Source organism: Cynocephalus volans, chromosome 7, assembly GCF_027409185.1.
Source record: "Cynocephalus volans isolate mCynVol1 chromosome 7, mCynVol1.pri, whole genome shotgun sequence".
Lineage (NCBI taxonomy): Eukaryota > Metazoa > Chordata > Mammalia > Dermoptera > Cynocephalidae > Cynocephalus > Cynocephalus volans.
The window spans coordinates 80,675,433-80,699,995 of NC_084466.1; the positions used below are offsets into that span (position 1 = coordinate 80,675,433).

General features: G+C 40.2%; 1 protein-coding gene across 3 annotated transcripts in view; it reads right to left on the minus strand.

Annotated features, from left to right (window-relative positions):
* The window catches only part of MTUS2 (microtubule associated scaffold protein 2), a 404,860-nt gene that overhangs the window by 187,392 nt on the left and 192,905 nt on the right, over positions 1 to 24,563 (minus strand). For all 3 annotated transcript variants that reach the window (XM_063103095.1, XM_063103094.1, XM_063103093.1), the window contains one exon: positions 5,606 to 5,767. In XM_063103095.1, the coding sequence (XP_062959165.1) occupies positions 5,606 to 5,767 (162 nt within the window). The remainder of the gene's footprint in view (positions 1 to 5,605; positions 5,768 to 24,563) is intronic.

The following is a 24,563-nucleotide window of genomic DNA, read 5'->3' on the forward strand; positions in this document are numbered from 1 at the left end:
ATATGCCCTCATGAATATACAAATATTTTGGTAAGTTTTAATCCATTTCATTTACTAATCTTACTGGTATTCAAACTTTCTCTCTCTTTTTAAAAGTTTACTTATTTTTTACCAGTTAGAACTTATTCAGGTTGACTCTTGAGTCCTTTTCACATAACCCCAGAAGTCTTTGAATTCTTCTTGTCTCTCTGGTATGGCAAAATTTTGGGGGATCACCATTTCCTGTCCTGGACCTGGAACCAGCTGTTTCTTCAAGGATCCCTATCTTCCTTTAATGGAAAAGGTATTTAGAAATTACAACCTGGACACCAGGGGTGCCATTACTATTGGTTTCGTCACTGTTTACAACTTTCCAGTGGACAGAGCTGGAAATATTTTTTTTAAGATAAATTTCAGATGTGTCCATACTTTATCCCATAATACCCATATCCTAATTTATCCAATAATATACAAATTCAGACTAACAGCAGATGCCGAATCACAATATTAACACTTTTATCAAAAATATAATTACTGAAAACAGTGTAGGAATTTTGTTGCAATTTGTTCTGAACCTAGGGTATATAATATTAGGGATGTACAATCAAATTACCAGGTTTAAAGTCACTTGGAATAGTTCTCTGTGTGGTTATGCCACCGATAAGCTACCTAATTAACTCCCTTTGTTATTTCACTTTTGATTTTTAAATATCATCTTTTAAAATTTAATGTTAATGTATAATTGTGTAAAATATTTCTGAGACTTCAAAGCCAAATCTCTGAAGCAAGGTGTATTTAAAGCCCATCATTATGACATGATACTATATATAGAAAAACCTAAAGACTCTATCAAAAAACTCCTAGAGCTGGTTAATAACTTCAGTAACATTGCAGGATACAAAATAAATGCCCCTGAATCAGTAGCATTTATATACTCAAATAATGAATTAACAGAAAGAGAAATAAAGAAAGTAAGCCCATTTACAGTTGTCACCAAAAAAATACGATACCTAGGGATCAATTTAACCAAAGAGGTGAAAGACCTCTACAATGAGAATTACAAACCACTTCTGAAGGAAATTAAAGAAGACACAAAAAGACGGAAAGATATTCCATGCTCTTGGTTTGGAAGAATTAACATTGTGAAAATGTCTATACTACCCGAAGTGATCTACAGATTCAATGCAATCCCCATCAAAATAGCAATGACATTTTTCACAGAAATGGAAAGAATAATTTTACCTTTCATATGGAAAAACAAAAGACCACACATAGCCAAAGCAATCCTTAGCAAAAAAACAAAACAAACAAACAAAAAAAAAAGCCAGAGGTATAACTCTGCCTGACTTCAAATTATACTACAGAGCTATTGTAATCAAAACAGCATGGTACTGGTATAAAAATAGACATTCAGATCAGTGGAGTAGTATAGAGAACCCAGAAATCACTCCTCAGGCTTATAGCCATCTGATATTAGACAAAGGCAACAAAAATCTACATCAGAGAAAAGATTGCCTCTTCAACAAGTGGTGCTGGGAAAACTGGATATCCATATGCAGAAGAATGAAAATAGATATGCATCTCTCACCATTCACTGAAATCAACTCAAAATGGTTTAAAGACCTAGGTATAAGACCTGAAACTGTAAAATTACTAAGGGAAAATATAGGTGAAACACTTCAGCAGTTAGGTCAGGGCACAAGCTTTATGAACATGAGCCCAAAAGTATAAGCAGCAAAGGAAAAAATAAACAAATGGGACTATATCAAACTAAAGAGTTTCTGCACAGCAAAAGAAACAATTAACAGAGTAAAAAGACAATCTACAGAGTGGGAGAAAATTTTTGCTAACTATGCATCTGACAAGGGACTAATATCCAGAATATACATAGAACTCAAGCAATTATACAGAAAAAAATAAATGATCCAATTAAAAAATGGGCAGAGGAGCTGAATAGACATTTTTCAAAGGAAGACATACAAATGGCTAAGAGATACATGAAAAAAGGCTCAACATCAATAGTCATCAGGGAAATGCAAATTAAAACCACATTGAGATAGCACCTGACTCCAGTTAGACTGGCTGTAATCAAAAAGATGGTGAATAACAAATGATGGTGAGGGTGTGGAGAGAAGGGAACACTACTACACTGTTGGTGGGACTGTAAATTAGTACAACCACTTTGGAAAACAATTTGGAGGTTTCTCAAACAACTACAGATAGATCTTCCATATGATCCAGCAATCCCGATGGAAATCATCATGTCAAAGAGATACCTGCACTCCCATGTTTACTGCAGATCTGTTTACAATAGCCAAGATATGGAACCAACCTAAATGTCCATCAATAGATGATTGGATAAGGAAACTGTGGTATATATATACTACGGAATACTACTCTGTCATAAAAAAGAATGAAATACTCCCATTTGCAACAACATGGATGAACCTGGAGAAACTTACACTGAGTGAAACAAGTAAAGCACAGAGGGATAAATACCAGATGTGCTCACTCAGATGTGGGAGCTAAGAGAGAAAGGAAGGCAGCAAAGAAAGACCACAATAGTGCTGTGATCCAACAGAGGTAGGGAACATTCCTAGGGCTACAAACTGGAGTGGAGGGGAAAGGGGGAGGGGGAGGGAGGTTGGGAGATAATTGGGAGGGGACAAAGGGTACAAAAGTAATTTCTGGTAATGGGTATGCTCCCAGTATGAATCTGGCCCTCACATCATGGGCAGGAGGGGGGACAATCAGCTTTATATTTCATGACTATTCATAATAAATAATTTTTTTAAAAAATGGTACAAGATATAACCAATGCCAATAAAAATAAATAAATAAAATAAAAAAATAAAGTCCACCATTAGCCTCTATCCCTATTTTGTTTTCCTATGCCTTCTTTTCCTCATAGCTTATTCTTCTGTTGCTTTTTATTAATAAAGTGTGCATATAAAATTTTTCTGTTGTTTAGATAAAAGTTTGCCTACTACACACTTTATGACAGCCGCAGAGTGTAATGAATCAGCTCATGAACTGTGTTTCTGCCAGCCTACCTTTGGGAAACATTCCTAGAGGTGGGACTGCCAAATTCCCTTCCATAGGAATTGTACTGTATTAGTCCATTTCTGTTGCTTATAGCAAAATACTTGGAACAGGGTGATAGATAACAAAATGAAATTTATTGCTTACAGTATCTGAGGCTGGGAAGTCCAAAGTCCAGGGAACACATCTGGTGAGAGCCTTGGTGGTGATGAAAGTGACAGCAGAATATCACATTGCAAAAATGGTGGAGCAGAGGGAGGGACAGACTGTACTCCCCTTTTAAAGTCCTCGGAACCACGCCCCTGACCACCATTTTTAATCCATTCACTAGGCATGACCCTATAATCTAATCACCTCCTCAAGGCCTCATCTTTCAATTACCATAATAGGATTTCCCACCCTCAACAGTTAACAGTGGGGATTAAGCCTCAATGAGGCTGGGAAGGCATCCAACATACAGCATGTACCCTTTTATATTCCCACCAGAAATGTATGAGGATGCCTGTTTCCTTGCAGCCTCAGAAGTAGAGTATGTTGTCAAACTTGTGGAGTTTTGCTAGTCGCATAGATGCAATGTTATAGTCCATTGCAGTTTTACTTTATGTTTTCCTTATTATGAGTGAGGTTGATTATCTTTTCATTTGGCAAAAAGCCATTTGCATTTATTTTTCTAAGAACTTTCCGTTCAAATTCCTAGCTCCTTCTTCTATAACAGTGTGACCCCCTAGACAACCACCATTACCAACAGCAGCAGCATCTGGGAATTTGTTAGAAATGTAAATTCTCATGCCCCTAACCAAACCTGCTGAATCAGAATCTCTAGGGATGGGGCCCAGGAATCTGCGTTTTCACAAGCTCTGCATGTGTCTTAGATGCACTAAAGTTTGAGAAACGTTGGTCTGTAGGGTTGATTCCACAACTATATTTTAAGTTACCATAGCCTTGTCTGATTATTTCCTAATTAAACCAAAGCCAAAGTGTTGTTAAGCTGGAACTGAAAGATTCAAATGCCATGTGGCATTCATTCATTCATTCATTCACTCACTCAATCTTTCATTCATTCAAACATTAACAAATAGATGCTAAGTACCTACTGTGAGTCAGTCACTGTGGTAAGCAATGGGGATACTGTGTTTAATGAAACAGACAAGGTCACTGCCCCAAGAAGCTTGCTTTCCCCTGAGGAGGAACAAAACTAAGCAAGCCTCAGTCTTACAAAAAGGAATTACCAGGTGTTACTGCAGCACAGAGGAAGGGGCTCTTGCTAGTCTAGTGGTCAGAGAGATACAAATTAAAATAACATTGAGATAACATGTTACTCCCACCAAGTGGACCAAAATTTTATAAAGGGATAACACCTATTCCCAGCAGGGATATGGATAGAAATGTGAAACCTTTTAGCCTCTTTGAAAAGGAATCTAGGGATTTCTATTAATCCTTCAACCAAAGCAATCCCATGCCTGGGAATTGATCCCATGGCAAGAATGCCAACATTCAAAGCGATTTACTGAAGCACTGTTTGTCGCAGCAAATACAAGTTACACACGGTGAACACCCATCGGGGGGAATGGTTGAATGAGTCATGGATCATACACACACCATGCAGCTGCTGAAAAGAATGAGCCATACCACTGACTTGAAGGTACTTTCATGATGTGCTTTGAAAAAGGAAAGCAACATGTAGAAAAATGGGTATAATGAAATCTCGTTTTAAAAAAACCATAAAACCCATATGTATGTATATGTATATACACTAATGTATGATTATATGAGCATAGAATGAAAATATGGAGGAATAAATGCCAATGTGGGTAGCCATCTATGGTAGATTGGAGCTCAACATCCATTCTACCTTCCTGGGAGTGTGCCTTCTAGAGTGCAGAAGCTGGAAAGCTAAGGACCACACACGCAGACATCCTGCAGGCAAACCATGCACTCATGTCAGATATGGGAGGAGAGCGGTGCCTTGGGAGTTTCTGCAGCTTCGCTTGTTCTGCCTTTGCATCAGCTGAGTCCCTCACGTCTAGCCACTAGCTTCATGGGTGTGAAGAGGCAGGACACGGGGATCTGTTCTGCAGCACAGATCTAGCAGGCACAGCACAGCTCTGGAGCCAACCCTGCCACAGTAGCAGCCAGTCCTTGGGTCCCACCTAGCTTTGGAGGTACAAGCCTGGAGCCAGCAGGGGGCACAGAGTGGTTCCCTGTGGGGTTCAGGGACTCATTACTGGAGGTGCAGCCTACACCTTGCTCCTACAGCCCTTCCAATGATTTCATGAGCATCCTCTTCCCTGAGCCAAATGCCAATCTGCTTAAATTAGCTTGGTTCATACTTTCTGTGTGATTCAAAGGGTTACCATTCAGGGGAGGAGTGAGAGGCAGTTGTGAGAATTTAAACATATGAATGTATGAAAGTGCCTTGAAAAGAGTGATATTATTATTAGTAGTAGTAGTATTTTTAAATGCCATTTAAAATTCAGCTGTCATCACATCTAAATAACAGATATCACGGGGGCTTTCAAAGGACTTTTTATTAATGCAGAAAGGGCACTCCACTATGGAGCTTCTCCAAGGCATAAAGTCTTACCGGCAGGTGCAGAAGTGGACTTTGGTGCTGGAAGTAAACTCCTGCGGGGTGTTGTCACACTGGAGGATGCTGGAGGGGCCACCCTGCTGGTCCCCTTGGGTGTGTCTTTAGAAGGCAGAACCACCTTCAGAGCTGATTGCTCTTCATTCCCAAAGGTTGAACCTGTGGGAGGCAGACAGGGTGTTAATTACACCTTCATGAAAAATGGATGGGCCCCTCACCACTTGCACTTGCCGACCAATCCTAAGGCCATCATCTACTTCAGAACTTGACCTGACTCTTAGTGAGTGACCTTGAAAAATACTTCTCAAGCATTTCTCTGAAACTGTATGTGGAAAAGAACTTCTTTTAGTCACTGCATAAATGTCTGTCACACAAATCTCCTGCATTGGAAGGGAATCCACGAAAGCCAAGAGCAGCTTCACTCCTCTGAAATTTTACACACATGTGCACTTATGTGCAAACATACACAGTTTGATTATGTACGTGCAATTGTATATGTATATGATAAACATTTATTTGATAACTTACAGAGGATGAGCAGCTCTTTTTTTGAAATACAGTGTGAGTGACCCAGAAGAAGTAAGAATAAGAATATACACGTGTATCACTTGCTCGGGAAGTTTACTGAGAGCTCCCAGAAACCCAGCTCATTTTATCTCCAGAATAAGAGGCTCAGGATGAAGGTAGAGGTGCAGGGAGCATAGAGACAGAATCCCTTGAAACTCATGAAAGCTTTTTGTCTGAAAAGCTAAGGCCACACAAAACTGGGAGGACCCTGCATTAGAGACTAGTTTATTTCAAAGGCAGAAGACACTTATTGATAGTTGCAGTTTACTAAAACTAGAAATCGTCTCCATGTCTATAGGACAGCTTCTTTATAATCAACTGCTCTGACATTCTGAAGATATGGCATACTGGGATGGGTGTTTGTCTCAGACTTAAATATGCAAAATTGTTGTGGTCCAAACTTTCCTTCTAGATCTTTCTAAACCTTACATGGCAATCTGTTAAAGACAATGACACCACCACCTATTCCCTGTTAAAGGATAAATCTTTTACATACACTTCTGAATACAGCTGTGAGGCCTAATCTATTAATTTAGAGAGCCTGAATGTACTGAGATTACCACTTGTTTGGAATAAAACTGTTCAGTCATAGAAACATGACCATCTACCATGAAAAATAAGCAATGACAGCTGGAAGAAGAATACAGCATCTTAGCGAAAGATTAATTTTTTGTTTTTATCCTTTTAAAAGGATAGTCATAACATTCTATTTAGATAGGGTCTGCATAAAAATGATAACATTATTAAAATGGCTTTAGTATTCATAACATCTAGGGGTTTTATTCAACCATTTAGAGTAAGAGTTTGTTGCTTTTCTCCCTCTGAAGACCTGAAGATCTGTTTTCAAGTTGGTGAGATTTGTGTTTTCTCTTTAGAAGCATATTTAGAATGGAAAAAGAGTATGCTATTTCTACGCCTTATGATTCTTTTAAGGTGCTGTGCAAGGTTTTTTAGCAGTTCTAAATAGGTCTAAGAGAATGCATTTGACCTGCACAAACAGAATACATGCATTGAAACTCCACCTAAAGGATCTGTGCTGTGTCCTGTGTGTCACATAAAAAAGCATGCACATGTTTGATCCAAACCCAGTCAGGAAAAGCAATACCATGAACTTGCAAAACACTGAGTGTTAGCTTCTGAATTATCGAAGGGACTCATCAGTTCAGTAGTAGAACTAAGAGAATCTCTGGAGGTTTGTGTGACATTTCATATGTGGGTAGAGAGGCAGGAGGCTCGGCCACTGGAAATACTTCATATGGAATTAGCTCATGTCTAGCCTACTGCTGACACATTGCAGAATAATCTATTCACTGAAATGTTTAGCAGAAGCTGAATCCAGCATAAAACCTTTCACAGTCTTTTATTTAACAATTTATTAAAATTTCCTAAGAAGAGAAATATTTTGTACAATTTGTAGAGTTCAAATTCCCTTTTATTAAATTCTCTTGCAACTGGCACCATTCTCTTATATACAATTTATTATTCAGTGAATGTGTGAATTTAGAGATTTGGCCGCTTTCCAGGCTAGGAAGATATTCATCTGTTTAAAGTACAATTGTCAAAGAAGCTATGTACTCCCCTTGGAGAGAGGGCTTGAACTACCAAAAAATAAAATAAAATAAGCAAAATTCTATTCTTGTTCCTATTGTAAGGTACAGCTGGCAATAAACAGTTCAATGCTTTGAAAACTGGCTTAAATTGGCCAGTAATTAAAGATGCATTATTCAGTAAGTGAAAAGTACCCTGAATTTGGTAATGGCTCTTGAATTCTATAAATCCTCCAGGTACTTCACAACAATGCTGAAAACATTAAACCATTGCCTGGTGAGAAGAAAACAACTGGAAATAAACAAACAGCTAGTATGAGCCAGAAAAATGGTCCAAAGAATTCAGCCAGTGGAAGCAGTTCACGTGTCTAATTCAGCCACCTCATTCCAAACCAACCGGAATCTACTCTGGCCTGAATGACCCAGGCAATTTATCCACCCTTTCACTTGGCCACACAGCAACAGAAACATCAGCCAGGTGGTTAATGGTGCGGACTCGGGAGTGAGACAGCCAGGGCGTGAATACCACCTCCTCCACTCACCACCTCTCTGCACCTCAGTTTATTCATCTGTAAGTGGGGATAATGATAATGTCCCTCATGGAGCTGTTGTGAGAATTAAAAGTGCTCATGCAGGAGGATTTTGAAAGGCTGATATAAGAGTTAGCACAAGGCAGTGTCTGGTGTATGGCAGACCTTTATGTGCATGCTAAATTCTGCAGCTAGTCATTATACCAAATCAGTTTTTCATAGGAACTTGGAAAGGATTCAAAGATACATATCAGATGGGCTGCTGTAAGTAAGAAGAAAGCAGGCATTGAGGTAAATTTGATAATACCTGTAGGATGAAGGACTAAAGAGAAAAATGAGAGTGTGATTGTCTTTAAAAACTATGATGAACTATTTCAGACATAGAAAAAGGTGAGAATAATAACACAATGGACTGCCAGGCTTAAGAAGTATAAAACTCACAATTCCACCGTCAGTGAAATTGCTGGGACAGAGGGAAGTTTGTTCAACCTTCTAGATATTCAAAACTGCTTTCCAGATCACTCACTGCAATTCTCACCAACCACTGGTAACAAATGTAGCATCATCAGACTTTAATTTTGGCAATCAGTTGGACATGATGCTAACTGGTGTTAATTTATAAGTCTCTGACAGGTAGTGGGGTTAGGTTTTATTTCATATAGCTATTGGCTCTTCAGTTCTTTTCTTCCATAAGATGCCCACCCATAACTTTTGCCCATTTTTCCACTGAGGTGTTTTGCCCTAGTTCTTTGAATATTCAGAATACTGATCCTTTATTGGATGGATATTTCAAATATTCTCTGTCTTCGGCTTTCTTCACACTATGGTGCCTTTATTCAGAAGCTTTTCATTTTAATGTAGTTCATTTTTATCAGTTTTTTCCTTACTGATCTGTATTTTGTGTATCTTAAGACTTTTGTTCCCTGTCCTGATATCATAAAAATGTTCCCCTATGTATTCTTCTAAAAGTTTTATAGTTTTGTTTTTCACACTTAGATCATTAATCTAACTGGAATAGGGAACAGGGCAGGAATCGAATTTGTTTTTTTATTTTGTTTGTTTGTTTTTTAATGTAGACAGCCAATTGTCCCAGCCCTTATATCACAGAGTCCCACTTCTCTGCAATATCTGCATAGCCAACTGTGCTATGCCAAGTTTCCATGCAGGCATGATGTATTGGAGAAGTCCAACAAACAATTCCAAATTTTAGTAACTTAACAAAAGTTTACTTTTTGATCACAAATCATCTAACACAGCTGCTCTAGATGGTCTGCTGTCCTGGGGTGCTCTCCTCCAGGCAGAACTCAGGGACCCAGGCTACTTCCACCTTGTGGTTTTGGTCCAACTCTGGGGTTCTCAAGAGACCTTCACATTCAGCTGGTAGATAGGAGAGAAATGAATTGTCCGTGGGAGGATTTTATGGGCCAGGCCTGGGAGTGGTGTGCCTCAGTCTGCCTTCAGTCCACTGGCTGGAACTCAGTCACAGGGATCAGAAAGGAGGCTGGGAAGTGTAGTTTAGATTATACCCAGGAGTAAAGGAAAATAGTCTGATAAACAAATATCCACTCTCTGCCACGTGAGGCTCTATTTCTGAGCTCTCTGTTCTGTTTCACTGATCTATTTGTCTACCACTATGCCGATGCCATACTGCATTTATTTACTATGGTGTAAGATCAGCACTGGTATACTCAACTAGAATAAGACAAGTTCCCCCAACATTGATCTGTTACCTTAAAAGTTGTCTTGACTATCCTTGGCCCTTTACCCTTTCATATAAATTCTAGAATCTGTTTGTCAAGTTCCATGAAAAATGGTCAAAACTTTCAATGGACACAATTAAGTCTTTTTTCTTCAACTGCAACATAACAGGACGAGGAGCAAGCATAGATTTAACTAAGGTCAGCGAACATATGCTCAGCATCACCTATATTCAAGGTACCATATCACATGACAGAGGTACAAAGAAGCCTGAGTGTCATGAAAAAATAAACACCCAAACAAGTGGTTCTAAAGGGGGAAGGATTACTTCACAGGGGATCAAAATTTATGAGGATATTCTGGGTTGAAGCAATACTGGCATTTAGGGGGTGGGGCTGTCAGAAGACATGCAGAAATGTAAGAGACCATGGAGAACAGCGGTTAATAAATGTTAGCTAAGGAACACAAGAAAGGAAGAAAAGACAACATTTTCAGAAAATAATCACGTCATAAAGGGAATTTCTCTATATTATTCTTAACTATTGAGCTGGTTAGTTACCAACTCATTCTCCTTAATTCCCTTCCTTTGTCCAGGCCAGTGGGGCTCCCTGAATCTGTCACATTATCATCACAAAGTATAAAGGTATTATTCCTATGTTCATAGCAACTAAAGGACTGCAGCCGCATGCCTCACTGCTAGACAGTGGTCGTCTTTTGTAGATATCTGAATCATCATATCATCAACTTATCATTTAGAAGGTAAGGTCCTCTTCATCAGAGTGTGAGAACTTGCAAGGTATACATTCTGCCTGATTACAGAATCCAGCTGGGTCCAGTTTAATACACAAACCTGATCTCTCTACATTTTTCTCTCTAAACCATCAGGACAACCAGGCTTTCTCAGCACCAGATCACTGGGGAAAGCGACCTTCTTGCTGTTCCTTCAGGCACAGCTCCTTGAGTTCACTCCTCAGAGTACTTGGACACCCTGAACTGATCAATTTAGTCTATCAGAATCTCATGGAATTGGACTACCACCTCACACCCCCTGCAAATACCAATTTAAAATAGATTAAAGACCTAAATGTAAGAGCTAAAAGTATAAAACTCTTAGAAGAAAATATAGGTATAAATCTTAATAACCTTGGATTAGGCAATGGTTTCTTAGATACGACCCCAAAGCACAACTAAAGAAAAAACAGATAAATTAGACTTCATTAAAATTTTTTAAAAACTTTTGTGCATCAGAGTACACTATTTATACAGTGAAAAAAACAACTCACAGAGTTGGAGAAAATATTTGCAAATCATATATCTGTGTAGGGTCCAGCATCCAGAATATGTAAGAAACTCTTAAAATAAACTCAATAATAAAAAGACAAATAACTCAATTAAAAAACGAGCAGAGGATCTGAACAGACATTTCTCCAAAGAAGATATATAAATGGCCACTAAACATATGAAAAGGTATCCATTAATCATTAGGGAAATGCAAATCAAAACCACAGTGAGTACCACTTTAAACCCACTAGGATAGCTATAATAAAAAATACAGACAATAAAAAGTATTGGTAGGGATATGGAGAAATTGAAACCTTCATACACTCCTGTGAGACTGCAAAATGGCGCTGATGTTTTTGAAAACAGTTTGGCAGTTCCTCAATATGTCAATCATAGAGATACCATATGAGCTAGCAGTTCTACTCCTGGGTATATACCCAAGAGAACTGAAACTTGTACACGACACATAAAAACTTGTATATAAATGTTCATTGCAGCATTATTCATAATAGTCAAAAAGTGGAAACAACCCAAATGTCCATCAACTGATGAATGGATAAACAAAATATGGTATATCCATACAATGAAATATTATTCAGCCATAAGAAAGACTGAAGTACTGACACATACTACAACATGAACCTTGAAAACATTATGCTAAATGAAAGAAGCCAGGCACAAAAGGCCACATAACTTATGATTTCATTTATATGAAATGTCCAGAACAGACAAATCCATAGAGACAGAAAGTAGATTCATGATTGTTAGGCACTGGGGGGTGGGGATGGGAAATAGGGAGTGACTGCTAATGGGTACAGGGTTTCTTTCTAGGGTGATAAATATGCTCTAGAATTAGACAGAGTAATGGTCCATAACCTTGCAAATACACTAAAAACCACTGAACTGTACAATTTTTAAAAGGGTAAATTTTATGGCATTTGAGTTATATCTCAATTTTTTAAAAAAACACATCCATAAGTCTTTTTCCCTGGACCCCTGGTTGGAACAAGTTCCTTAAATAGTGATTCAGATCTACACCTCTCCCCTGAGAGAATCCTCGTATTCTTTTCTCATGCAGTCTTCAATTTCTATTCTCTGTCCCACATTCCTGCAATGTGGCTACAGTGGATCCCAATCAGTATGTCCCAGGGCTGTTCTGTCTCCTGATGGTATACTCTCATATATTATGAGAAAGAACACTCCACAAACCCACCATTGCGTACCACTTGCTATAGCAGAATGACCAATCTCCTATGTGAGAGGGGTGATATTCAATTCTTCCCTATACCCCTTCACACTTTTCAGCTACTCCTACCAGATTAGGTGTGAGTCTGAGCTGCTCTGGTCCTACATTACTGCTATTGTTTGAATGTGTCCCCTCTAAAATTCAGGTGTCGCTAATGTGATAGCATTAAGAGGTGGGAACTTTTGGGTGATTAGGACACGAGGGCTCCTCCCTTGTGAATGGGATTAAGGCCCATATAAAAGAGGCTTCACACAGCGTTTGGCTAATTTGCTCTTCCCTCTGCCACATGAGGACACAGCCTTCCTCCCCACTGGAGGATGCAGCCCTTACTGGACAAGCAAATGTGCTGGCCCCTCGATCTTGGACTTCCCAGCCTCTAGAACTGTGAGAAAACAAACCTGTTCTTTATAAATTACCCAGCCTATGATATTCTGTTATAAGCAGCACAAAACAGACTAGGACAATCACAAAGAGAGGAAGAGACATGGAAATTCAGGCCAGAAAAGCCTGTGCTGGGGGAAGAAAAGTCTCATAGAATTTTAGGAACTGGGAGGAGGAAGGGTAGATTTATGGGATTCTTTACATTCCCCTACAAAGTAATGAGCGCTGCCTACTAAGCCTCCTCAAAGGGATAATTCTGATCATGACTGAAGTCAAGATGAGAATTAAGGGTTTCTGATCCATATTTAGTGCTCTTTTTACGACTTCATTTATTGGGAATGTTAATAACTGAGCCAAAATTTAAAAAAGAATAAATAATGGCAATGACAGACAAACAATAACCAGGCCAAAATCAGGTTCTTAAGGGGAAGGAAAGACTGCAGAAGTTAATTTGCAAATTAATAATGGCAAAACCATTATTAATAATATGATGGCATTACAGCCAAACTCTAAGAGACAAGCTTCTCTGGTCTTGAATATTTATCAGTATTATAATGATTAAACTACTCTCTTCACTGATTTCTTTTTTCTTTTTTTTTTTTTTACAATTCCAGGCAATCAAGTTGTATAATGTTCTGGTTGCATGATTAGCTAATTGATGCATATCTTATTGATTAAGCAGCATTTATCACTTGGTGACAAAATTTAGTTTAATTATTAAAGTATCAACTGAATGTTTTATTTCCCACCTTCTGCATATTTTAACCCAGGTATATATTTTCTTTCTCACGTTAAAGAGATAAAGTAAACCTGATATCTTGCCATTTCAGTAAAGCTATTTCTTTTTCAAAATGGAATATTTGACTAGGAAAAGCTGAGATTTCATAGAGAAAAGGTTAGATATGAAAACTTTCAAGTGCCGGATACCTTACAAAAAGAAACCATTAAGACTAAGAGTGAGGGGAGAGTCTTAAAAGACAGCTTAAGCACAGCAAACCTTTACAGCATGCTTTGGTGCTTATATAAATCCTTATATCATCCATCCATGACACACTGATTGCTCACCAGTGATGTCTCAGGCATTGTGCTAAATCTCAATGATAAGGAGGTGAGGGACCTGGTGTGTAATCCTGAGAAGTTCACATTCAGTGTGAATTCATCAATTTGCAGAAATTCAGGAGGGATACAGTGAGCATCCGACACATGCTGGCTGATGTCGTTTTGTTCTATTCCCATCACTTGGAGAATTCACCAAGGAACATGTGAGCTCTTCAGTCAGGGAAGGGACAAGACAGAAACACAAACTGCAGAGACCAGGAGGAAAGTGACACGCATCTTAACAGAAATACCCACGAAGAACAAGGAAAGCTCAGGCCCCGGGTTTCCAGGAAGGTACCCTCAAAGACATCAAAAACGGTTTGACAGTCAGCTGGGATTTGGACTTGTAAAGACAGGGAGGGACACGCTGTTAAGTAGAAGAGACAGCAAGGAGAGGCCCAGAGTGAGGGAAGTACATGACTGGCAAGTACATGATTCAGCTAAAGAGTATAAGATTCAGTGGAAAAATGGGAAATTCAGAGAGAAAGAAGGAGGGAGTGAGATGGTCGAAGGCTTGAGTGACATGTTAAAGCGTTTGTATCTTATTTGCTCAGCAACGGGGCGCCTCCAAGGGTTTTGAACAGGAGACCAGGAAAACCACACTAAAACGACGAGGAACAATGTGTTACTTCGTCTTTGTGTGGCCCCATCTGGGTGGTGTTTCCCTTCCTCTCCTCTCATCAACCTCTCGCTCATTTGCTTTCTCTCAGAAGTCGTATCAGGGACAGAAAAGTTAGGTCCTCGTTAGCTGTCACTGGTGGAAGCCACAAGAGACTGAGGAAAGAGAGATCCTTTGCTAGGTAATTAAGAAGCAAAAGGGCATTTCCAAAATTTCATTCAGGTCCTGTTTTTAAAGGCATAGACTAAAAGCATGAGGTTACAGACCCCAAGAGATGGCTTGAAATAAGGAAGCGGATAGGTTTAATTTAGACTTTTTAACTTTTCTTTCAATAGCAGAATATCTATTTACAAACTGGGTTGAGTCAAGTCAATAACATTTATGAGGGCAGAGAACACGTTCTCTGAGGGTGACAGGTAGTGACGGAGATGCTGGGCTCACCCTGGGAGTGCCCTGAGACTCCAATGTGGCCTTGTACCTGTCTAGAGCCATTCCAGTGTCAGCAGTGGCCAGGTGCCAGCCAGACACAGAATGTGGAGCAACAGCTGCTCTGCAGAGAGGCCTCGGATGCCCAGAGAGCTCTGGGTCAGCCCCACGGCTTCCCTCCAAGGGAGTGTGGGCTCACGCTTCGGGGCCCGGTACCAGCCCCACGCTCCTGCCCCACTGTCTCTCCCCATAGGAAGAGATGAAATGTCAGAAAACTGGACTGGGGAGAATATCAAGGGCAGACTCCGAGGGGAGCGTTCTGGTTTGTGACTCTCCACCACCTCCCTTTTCAGTTTCTCTCTGCTGAGCTGCTGGCCCTCAGGGATTCGCTGTCACTAAAATCACATGGATTTTACTTGCTCGGCTCTAAGAAGTGGTTCTGGAAACTCTCGTGCTTTGTGGTGGCACGTGGTGGAGGATGCTGTCCTTCATGCCCAGAGCTCCCTTTTGGAGCTAGACTCCCCCTGCCTGAGGGGTGCTTCGCCTTAGGGCACCTTCAACATGTGGTCTTTTGACTTAGCCACCTCTTGCAGGTCCTTGTGGCATGTGTTTTCTTTCTATTGTGATCAGAACACTGAACATGAGATCTACCCTCTTAAATTTTGAGTGTACAATACATAGTGCTCACTGTGGGCACAATGATGGACGCCTGCTCTCTAGACCCATTCACTGTGCACACGTGGAACTTTACACCCACTGAATAGCCACTCCCCATCGCCCTTGCCTGCAGCCCCCAGCAGCCACCATTCTATGCAGTCTTCTATGAGTTTGACTATTTCAGATACCTCATATAAGTGAGATCACGCACGGTTTGTACTTCTGTGACCGGCTTATTTCACTTAGCACAATGTCCTCAAGGTTCATCTATGTTGTCACGAATGGCAGGATTTTCTTTTTTTAAGGCTGAATAGTATTCCACTGTATGTACATACTCCATTTTCTCTACCCATTCATCTGCTCATGAAATTTAAGTTGTTTCCACTGTGAACAACACTGCAAGGAACATGACAGTGCAAATATCTCTTCAAGATATCTGGATGTATATGCAGAAGTGGGATTGCTACATCCTATGGTGATTCTCTTTTAATTATTTGAGGATACTGCTTTCCATAGTGGCTGCACCATTTACCTTTCCCACCAGCGGTGTACAAGGGGTTCAATTTCTCCACACTCTCCCCAGCACTTGCTATTTTTTTTCTTTCTGACAATAGCCATCCTAACAGGTCTGAGCCGGTATCTCACTGTGGTGTGCTGTTCGTTTGATGTACTGATGTTAACTTTAGCTTCAAGTTGTTCTCCTACTTTTATGTTTTCTTACCCTGATTTTCTTATCTATTTATTCTTTTAAAAATTTTATTTTTTGAAATTTGAGAATATAAAAAACAACAAAAACTCTGTCACTGATTTACAGTCTCAGTCCTTTGAAAACCAGTCTCCTTAGAAGAAAGAGAAATGACAGGCTTAGCATAACTTAGTAGGCTTTTATCTACTCTCTAACAGGGAAAGGCAGATGCCTCTATCGTATGAAATGTGGTTATGAATCTGACCTACTGACAAGTAGACACTGGAGAATGGCTGTTAGTTGTTAAGTTAATATTCAGAAAAATTCAGTTCGTACTTGACTGTACTCGTTCATTTTATTATTTAATAGTAGTTACTGAACACTTTCCTGAGATACTGCTCTGCCACCGTTCTGTTCTCCTGGAGCTTATGTTGTAGCAAGTGGGGAAAGATGATAAACAAGAGATAGAGTAAGTCCGGGAATTACATAGTGACAGTGCAAAATACCATGAAGAAGCATAGAGCAGACTGAGGGGTGAGGGTTGTGATCTGGGAAAGGCCTCACTCACTGGGGGACAGGGGACAAGGAAGCAAAGAGTAGGGGGGCTGGAGAGGAGGAAGGAAGGAGAGCAGCAGGGCGTGGGCAGAGGTGAGGGTGGCCGCAGAGAGAATGAGGGAAACAGAGAAGGAAGGGCCCAGTGGTGAGCGGGAGGACAGCCAGTGGCTGGAGCATGGGAGGACTTGGGAGGGACATGATTTGACCCTGTCTCTCCTTGTCCATTGCCTCCTTTCTAAAAATGAGCTCAACTATCCTTTATGTTTTTTAAAAAGGAGCTGTTCTCAAATCTGCTCTCCATCTTATAAAATCAAAAAACATTCTCTTTTCTATAAGACGGTCCCAACTTACAGTGGTTCCAGGTCCCATGGCTCCACTTACGGTGGTGTGGAAGCAACCACATTCAGTGGAAACGGCACTTCGAGTACTGATATGCCATGCTGGTATTCGCTTCTGGCACAGTATTCAGTAAATTACATGAGCTATTCAACACTTTACTATAAAGTAGGCTAGGTGTTGGATGATTTTGCCCAACTGTGGGCTAATGTAAGTGCTCTGAGCATGTTCAAGGTAGGGTAGGATAAGCTATGAGGTCCGGTAGGTTACAGGCCATAAATGCACTTGGATTTAAGGATATTTTCAACTTTTTATGATGGGCTTATCGAGACCTAACCCCATTGTAAGTTGGGGAGCATCTGTACTACCAAAACTTTCAAAGAGCTAATCGTCTCTTTCCTATTCTTGCGACACTCATTCCTTAAAATCTGATGTCTACTAAAATTACCTTACTTAAAGGTAGAAGTGATTTCTTAGTTACCAAGACTACCAATACAGTTGTCTTTTACCCAGTTTCATTTTCCTGCATGACAGTGACAGTTCATAGCACTCGAGGCTTCTGAGCACACCCTCCCTCTTCCCCTGGCTCAGTGGTCTCTTGCTGCTCTTTCTTGCTCACTGGATCTTCTTTCTTCCCCCAGCCCTCCGATGTAGGCATCCCTGCAGGGCCTGGTCCGTCTCTTCTCTCTCTGCACTCTCTCCTGTGGGGGCCTCATTGCTTGGTTCTCATGCTATTCGCCTTCAACTGAAGTGAGTCTCTGGCTGTCATGTAGAATGCCAGACTATCTTTGAGGAATCAGTCCTGCATTTTAACGTGCCTGCTGGAACAGTCTGATGAAATCTCAAACACTGCATATCTAGTTATTCAATTCATTTATTTATTTAACAAATGATTGCTGATAGCTTGCTGTGTGCCAGGCCCTACACTAGGCAGGGGACCCAGGGCAGACATGGTCCTGCCCTCATGTAATTTACATTACAGAGGGGGTGACAGAACAAAAACAGGTACACAAATAAAATCACCATGCACTGTGATTGGTTGTGAAAGAAACACAAGGGGCAGAGCTAGAGGAAAAAGTCAAGGGTAGAGAGGGGGAAGCCCACTTAGGTGGGGTGTGCAGCAAACCTTTCAGCTGCACATTGACTCCTAACTGCCTTCTCTTCTTTGTTATTGACTTCTAGGAACCTAGAAATAAAGTATCAGAATCATCCTTGAATCTCTCCCTCATGTCAGCCAATGCAATTCAGTATCTTCAGTTTCCTTATGGATTTCAAATCGAAACCCCCCTCTCCGCTCCTGTGACAGCACCCAAAGCACCTGTTACTAAGACAACGGCGTCAGCTCCTCTCTTCCCCAGCTCCCTCACTCAGCCCATCCTCCTCCCTGTGCCCTGACACTCTTCCTAAACCACTAGCAACTCAAAGTAGTGTTCCAAGTGAAGTCCAAACTCTCCTTTCTAGCAATCGAATCCTTCCATTGCCTGATCCCAGCGTTTCTTTGCCACCCTATTTCCTGCTACCTTGTCAGGTACAGTGTAAACTCCAGGCAACTAGGACTCCACCCCGGGGCTTCCTGTCCTACCATATGCAAGGCTGTGCTTGAAAAATATCTGCTGTCTGAGCAAATAAAGGACTGAATGCAAATTTGTCCCATGGGACCACTGCTTCCTTTCCGATACACTTATTTTTCCCAATTCTTGAACCTGCAGACTCTCTAAAAGCTTCACACTTTTCGCAACTCCTCCTGTGAATGTAGTCACAATGGGCATGGCCAAGGTAGGGCATTTGTTGTTTAAAAGGTGGGGAATGTCTATCGTGTAGTGTGGTCATTTTAAAACATTTTTGAAAACAATACACAGAGAGGTAAAAATCAGAGCTTATCATCAAAATTTAATGGTTTTGTGTGTGTGTTTGTCTGTGTGTGTTTCTGCCCAAGTGAGGGTACCATTTACCTAATAATTTTCTTGTATATCATATTTGCTTTTACTTTAGTTTTTTCTTAAGCATGAATCTCTGGGTTTGATACAGTTTGAGAGCCTTTAATAGTTAAGTGGTTAAGGCTGCCTGAGTTCAAATCCTGGATCCATCTTTTACTAGCTGTCTGACTTTGGACAAGTTGTTTAATTTCTTTCTGTCTCATTTCTTCATCTTTAAAACAGGGATAACAGTGGTTATCTACTAATTAGAACTGTCGTATTAAAAGGTTATTACATATTTATAACAAAGTGTTTAGAATAGTGTCTGGCACGTATCAGCACTCAGTAAATGGTAACACTGGCATTGATATTATGCCCACTAACACAACACTGACCCTCACTCAAAGCCCATCAGCCTTCCTTTTTCTTCCAGCCACGAGTCCTCCCTTGGCTTAATATTTTTGAAGAGACAACTCTAGAAAACTGTGGTTCTTTCTCTGTTCATCTTTCGGGGCAGCCTAAGTCCTGATAAAAGGAGAAACATGGCACACATTTTACCACCCCCCTCATCTAGAGAAAATGTTGACTTCTCACTGAGCCAGGAGGTGGCCTCCCAGTCTTCTCAACACTCCAGGAGTCCAGTGAATTGCTCCAGCCCTAGACCAGAGGCCACATCCTCATCTACACCCAATGTCCTGATCAAGTGGTAGGACACACTTCCTTAGGTCAGACAGAGGCTAGGGGAAAGATGATTCCTATAGGTCCAAAGGAACTTTCTGGATTTCTGATGTAGGGGTTAGGCTCCAGAGCTCTCCTGGATGGGCTTTGACAGCAAGGTCTTTAACTGTAATAATAATAATAAGAGTACTATATAGTATAGTCACCAACATCACAGGCTCTGCCTCTAGTCCAATCCCAGCTTTGAAACTTACTAGTAACATTCCTTTAAGAAAGTTAATTAATTAAGCCCTTTTATTAATTGGCTTTTTATTGATTCTTTCTCTGTCACTAGGTTAATCTGTGAATTAAATGAGGAAATGCATATAAAGACCTGAGCAAAGTGCCTGGTACTCAACAAATGACAGCCATCATCATCAGTATGAGCACCAGCACCAGCAGAAGCAGCTCTCTTTCATCAGCTGTCATTTCTTCAAGCTCCCCATCTTCCCCACATGACCCCAAATGGCACCCCATTTTATGAGAGCCTAACCCATGAAAACCCTATGGATACCCTCAAGACATCCCTAACTCCTCAGCTCAATAACCAAAGCAGATGATTTCTGCAAGTAGCAGGGATTGATGGTGATAGTCTTTTCTACCTTCAGAAGTTTCTTCTGGTCCAAGAGGTGGTTTGATTGATGGTCTTAGAATCTGGATGTCCCAGGGCTAGGCACATTTCCCCCAAATTTACTTCTTTTGACACTGATCACAATTAAATTATCATAGAAGGGGAAACAACTTGTCTCCCCCTACTCTTCACCATCCCCCCAACTTGGGCACTCCAGAAAGCTTCCATATCTCCTTCTGGAGTCCATTCTAATACATGGCAAATAGATGTATTTTTTCCTTTCTTATTTTTGCTCAGAAATGGGGGGAATATGCATGCAGATGAACTGGTAAAGTGAGACTTATAATCCAGGGACACAAGCATAAAAGGGAAAGGAGGCCCTAATGAATGGTAGCCTTCTCCTCCATCTGAAAGGGCTGTGGCATTCTGCGACCCTGGGCAAGTCTACCAGCCCTTCAAAGCCTGGGTAAATGCCACCTTTGCTATGACATCTTCTCTCAGTTCCTCTGTGAGTAACAGAGTTACTCTAAGAAAGACAGAGCTGGTTAGCAAAGAGAGCAAAGGCCAGGGTGCTAACACTGACTCTCTCAAAGCTACAGAAGTAATCAAAGAAGATCAAAGCCAGCACCACCCAGCCCAGGACTTTTGAACTCCCAGCACACAGATGACTTAAAGCTTCCTTTTGATTTGGGAAATTCTCTTTAATATTTGCCAAGTCACATTCACAAAGGAGAGAACATAGTCAAATATTGATGGAGGTTAGTTACTTAAAAGACCAAGGGCTAATTTGATATATCAAGAGACCTCTGAGTAATTAAAAGCATTTTTTAACCTTTCCTCTTATATATCAATTAGACCACTTGTAATAAATCCCTTTTCCCTATCTGAAGTACTTAAAAGCTTGAGCCCTCATCCATGAACACTCCAACTCTACTTCATCATTGTGTGAATCTCTTAGCAGTTAATACCTTGGGGAAAATATTTAAACTGGAGCATTTTAATTATATGCTTAATATGGGAGTTGTTAAAAGATAAGAGCATCTGATTTGAACTCAATTTAAATTTTGCTGAAGTTATTAATACGGTCTAAGAAATTAAAGAAATGATCAAGGGCTTATATATCAGCTTTCATTAATAGAACAATAAGAGAGTGTAGGTGTTCCATTTCTGTAGCTTGGATTTTGTGTTCTAAAATAGCCTTCTTTTTGTGTCACAGATCTGTTTAATGAGTTGTTCGAGGCATCAGAGGGACTGATGAGTTATTACATGTCAAACACTGCCTTAGTGAGCCACATTTTGGCAGCAAACCAAGTTCAAATCCTGAGAAACCAACTGCAGTGTTGAAAAGTGGACCACTGCAACTGAGCCCCAAGTTACCTTCCCATATGTGTATAAACACTCAGGGACTTAGCAGTTCTGTCGCTAGAAGGAGTCAGATTGTACCATCTATGTAAGTGGATTTCTAACACTCTTAAAAGAACCCTTTCTACTTAATAGCTTCTGGGGAATATATAACATTAAGGGAGAAGAAATTGAACCTCCTCCTAGGAAATGAACAGCATATTGGCTTTTAGGAGGTGTGTCAACACGTAAATCAGAATAATACTTATCCCTTGAACTCTCAGATTGTTTATCTCCCCTTGTTTAGAAAACTCCGTCTCTTCCTTCAGGGTCCACGAGGACAGTCATCTTTTTTCTCCTCAACATACTGTTTTTATTTCTCAACACAACCATAGGACTCTTTCCCTTTAGCCCAGAGTTTCTCAGCAAGGGCACTATCCACATTTGGACCAGATCGTTCTTTGCTGGGAGTGACTGGGGCTGTCCTGTGCACTGTAGGGTGTTCAGCAGTGTCCCTGGCCTTTCCCCACTAGATGCCAGTATCACTCTCCCTCTCTCTCTTTATACAAATTGTAAAAAAAAAAAAAAAAAAATGGCTCCAGACATTGCCAAATGTTCTCTAGGGATAAAAACTGCCCCCAGTTGAGAACCACTACTCTCCCTGAATGAAGGACTGAAAGATTTAGTAAAAATATAGTCCTTACTTGTCTTGGTGTAAAATGAGACTGGTAACATCAAAAATCCTGCTGGGTTAGTTTTCTATCTAAAAGCATTCACTTATTTTGTTGGTTAATTCTTCAGATGAACTGGGATTGTATAAATACGTTTTTTTCAATATTCAGCAACATTTTAATAAAGGTTTGGTAATGGAGCCACTCCTGCTTTCCATATTTATTACTCTGATCAGTCCCAATCAGAAGCTGGGCTGAATTTCCTGATTTTTACAGCCTCCATCCAAAACCTCAATCCCCAGGAGGTACACTAAAGTCCAAATGAAAAACATCTTGATAACATAAACAGCCACTAGTTTCAGCTGAAATTGATTGGGGAAACCCAGAAGAGAGCAGATGGTATTGCTCTTCAAGAGCTTAAGTCATCATGGCTAGTGGGGAATACGTCACTTGTTGTAGGAATCCTAGGATTATACAGAGAAATAAACAATTTTTAAAGCACTAAATTTGCTGGACTCATAGTTCAAAACAAAACAAAGTGAGTTCTCCCCTTCTTTGCTGTGGTTGTGCCTTCCTGGCTGGTGGCTTCAATGGAAGGGGACTGCGTCACCGAGCCCTGTGGTCACTGAGCCCCATGGTAGATGCTGTCGCAGCACTGAGCACAACAGCTCCAGAACAGCCATTAACTTTTCTCCACCTGCATCCTCATTTGTAACATCAGAAAAGCAAGCACCATTGGGACTAAAAAATCATGTACAGATAATACGATACGAGGTAAGCACTAAAGAAATGTTAGACTCCCTTCTCTAGGCCTCTGAAAACCATTGTGCTTGTTCCTTAGTTTGTGAACACAGTCATTTCCTTGAAAGTCTTCTCTAATACAACATTTCAAAAATTCAAAGACCTATTTCCATTCATTTTTATCAGTAAAGCTATGACTATACCAGCCATCATCTATACAAAATAAAACACAAATATTTAAAAATCTGTCATACATTTTTATGGCTGAGTAGTATTCCACTGTGTATATATGCCACATTTTCCTTATCCAGTTGTTTGTAGATGGACATTTAGTTTGGCTCCATAACTTGGCTCTTGTAAATAGAGCTGTGATGAACATGGGAATGCAGGTATCCCTTTCACATGATAATTTCCATTCCTTTGGATATATCCCAGAGGTGGGATTGCTGGATTGTATGTCAGTTCTGTCTGTAGTTGTTTGAGAAACCTCTATACTGTTTTCCATAGTGGCTGTACTAATTTACAGTCCCATCAACAGTGTAGGAGGGTTCCCTTTCTCTGCATCCTCACCAGCATTTGTTATTCTCTGTCTTTTTGATAATACCCAGTCTAACTGGGGTGAGATGATATCTCAGTGTGGTTTTGATTTACATTTCCCTGACGCTTAGTGACGCTGAGCATTTTTTATATGCCCGTTGTCCATTTGTAAGAAAGAATGAAATTCTGCAGCAACATGGGTGAGCTCAGGGAAAATTATGTTAAGTGAAATGAGCCAGGCACAGAAAGAGAAATATGCATGTCCTCACTCATAAATGGGAGCTAAATAAATAAAGACCACAATAATACTTTGAACTTTCAGAAAGAGAGAACAGACCTATGGTTACTAGAGGTGGGAAAGGGGGAGAGGGAGGGAAGTTAGAAAGAAATGGGGTAAGGGACACAAAGAATAATTACAATTTGTAATGATGTACATGCTAATAATATTGATTCGATCATCACCTATTGAACACAAATACTGATAGTCAACTCTCTACCCCATAAATATGTATAGTCAATCATGTTTCAATTAAAAAATAGATTTTTATTTTTTTAATTTATCATAAAAATTACTAAAGTAGACAGTATTCAAAATGTTTTTGCAAATTATCATAAACAGCCTAATAAACTTTGCAAATCTTCTAAAGCCTCCAAATTTTGTGAGATATGGGCAAAGGCTTAAGTTTATCACTCGCCTTAGAGAAATTCCCCGAGGAAGATGCCAGCAGCCTCAACATGCTCTAAAGCAGTGAAGACAGGCTATCTCTTGGCTTCTGAATTTTATGATTCTCTGATACCGAGCTCGACCCCTTGTGAACTTCAGTTCTTCTGCACA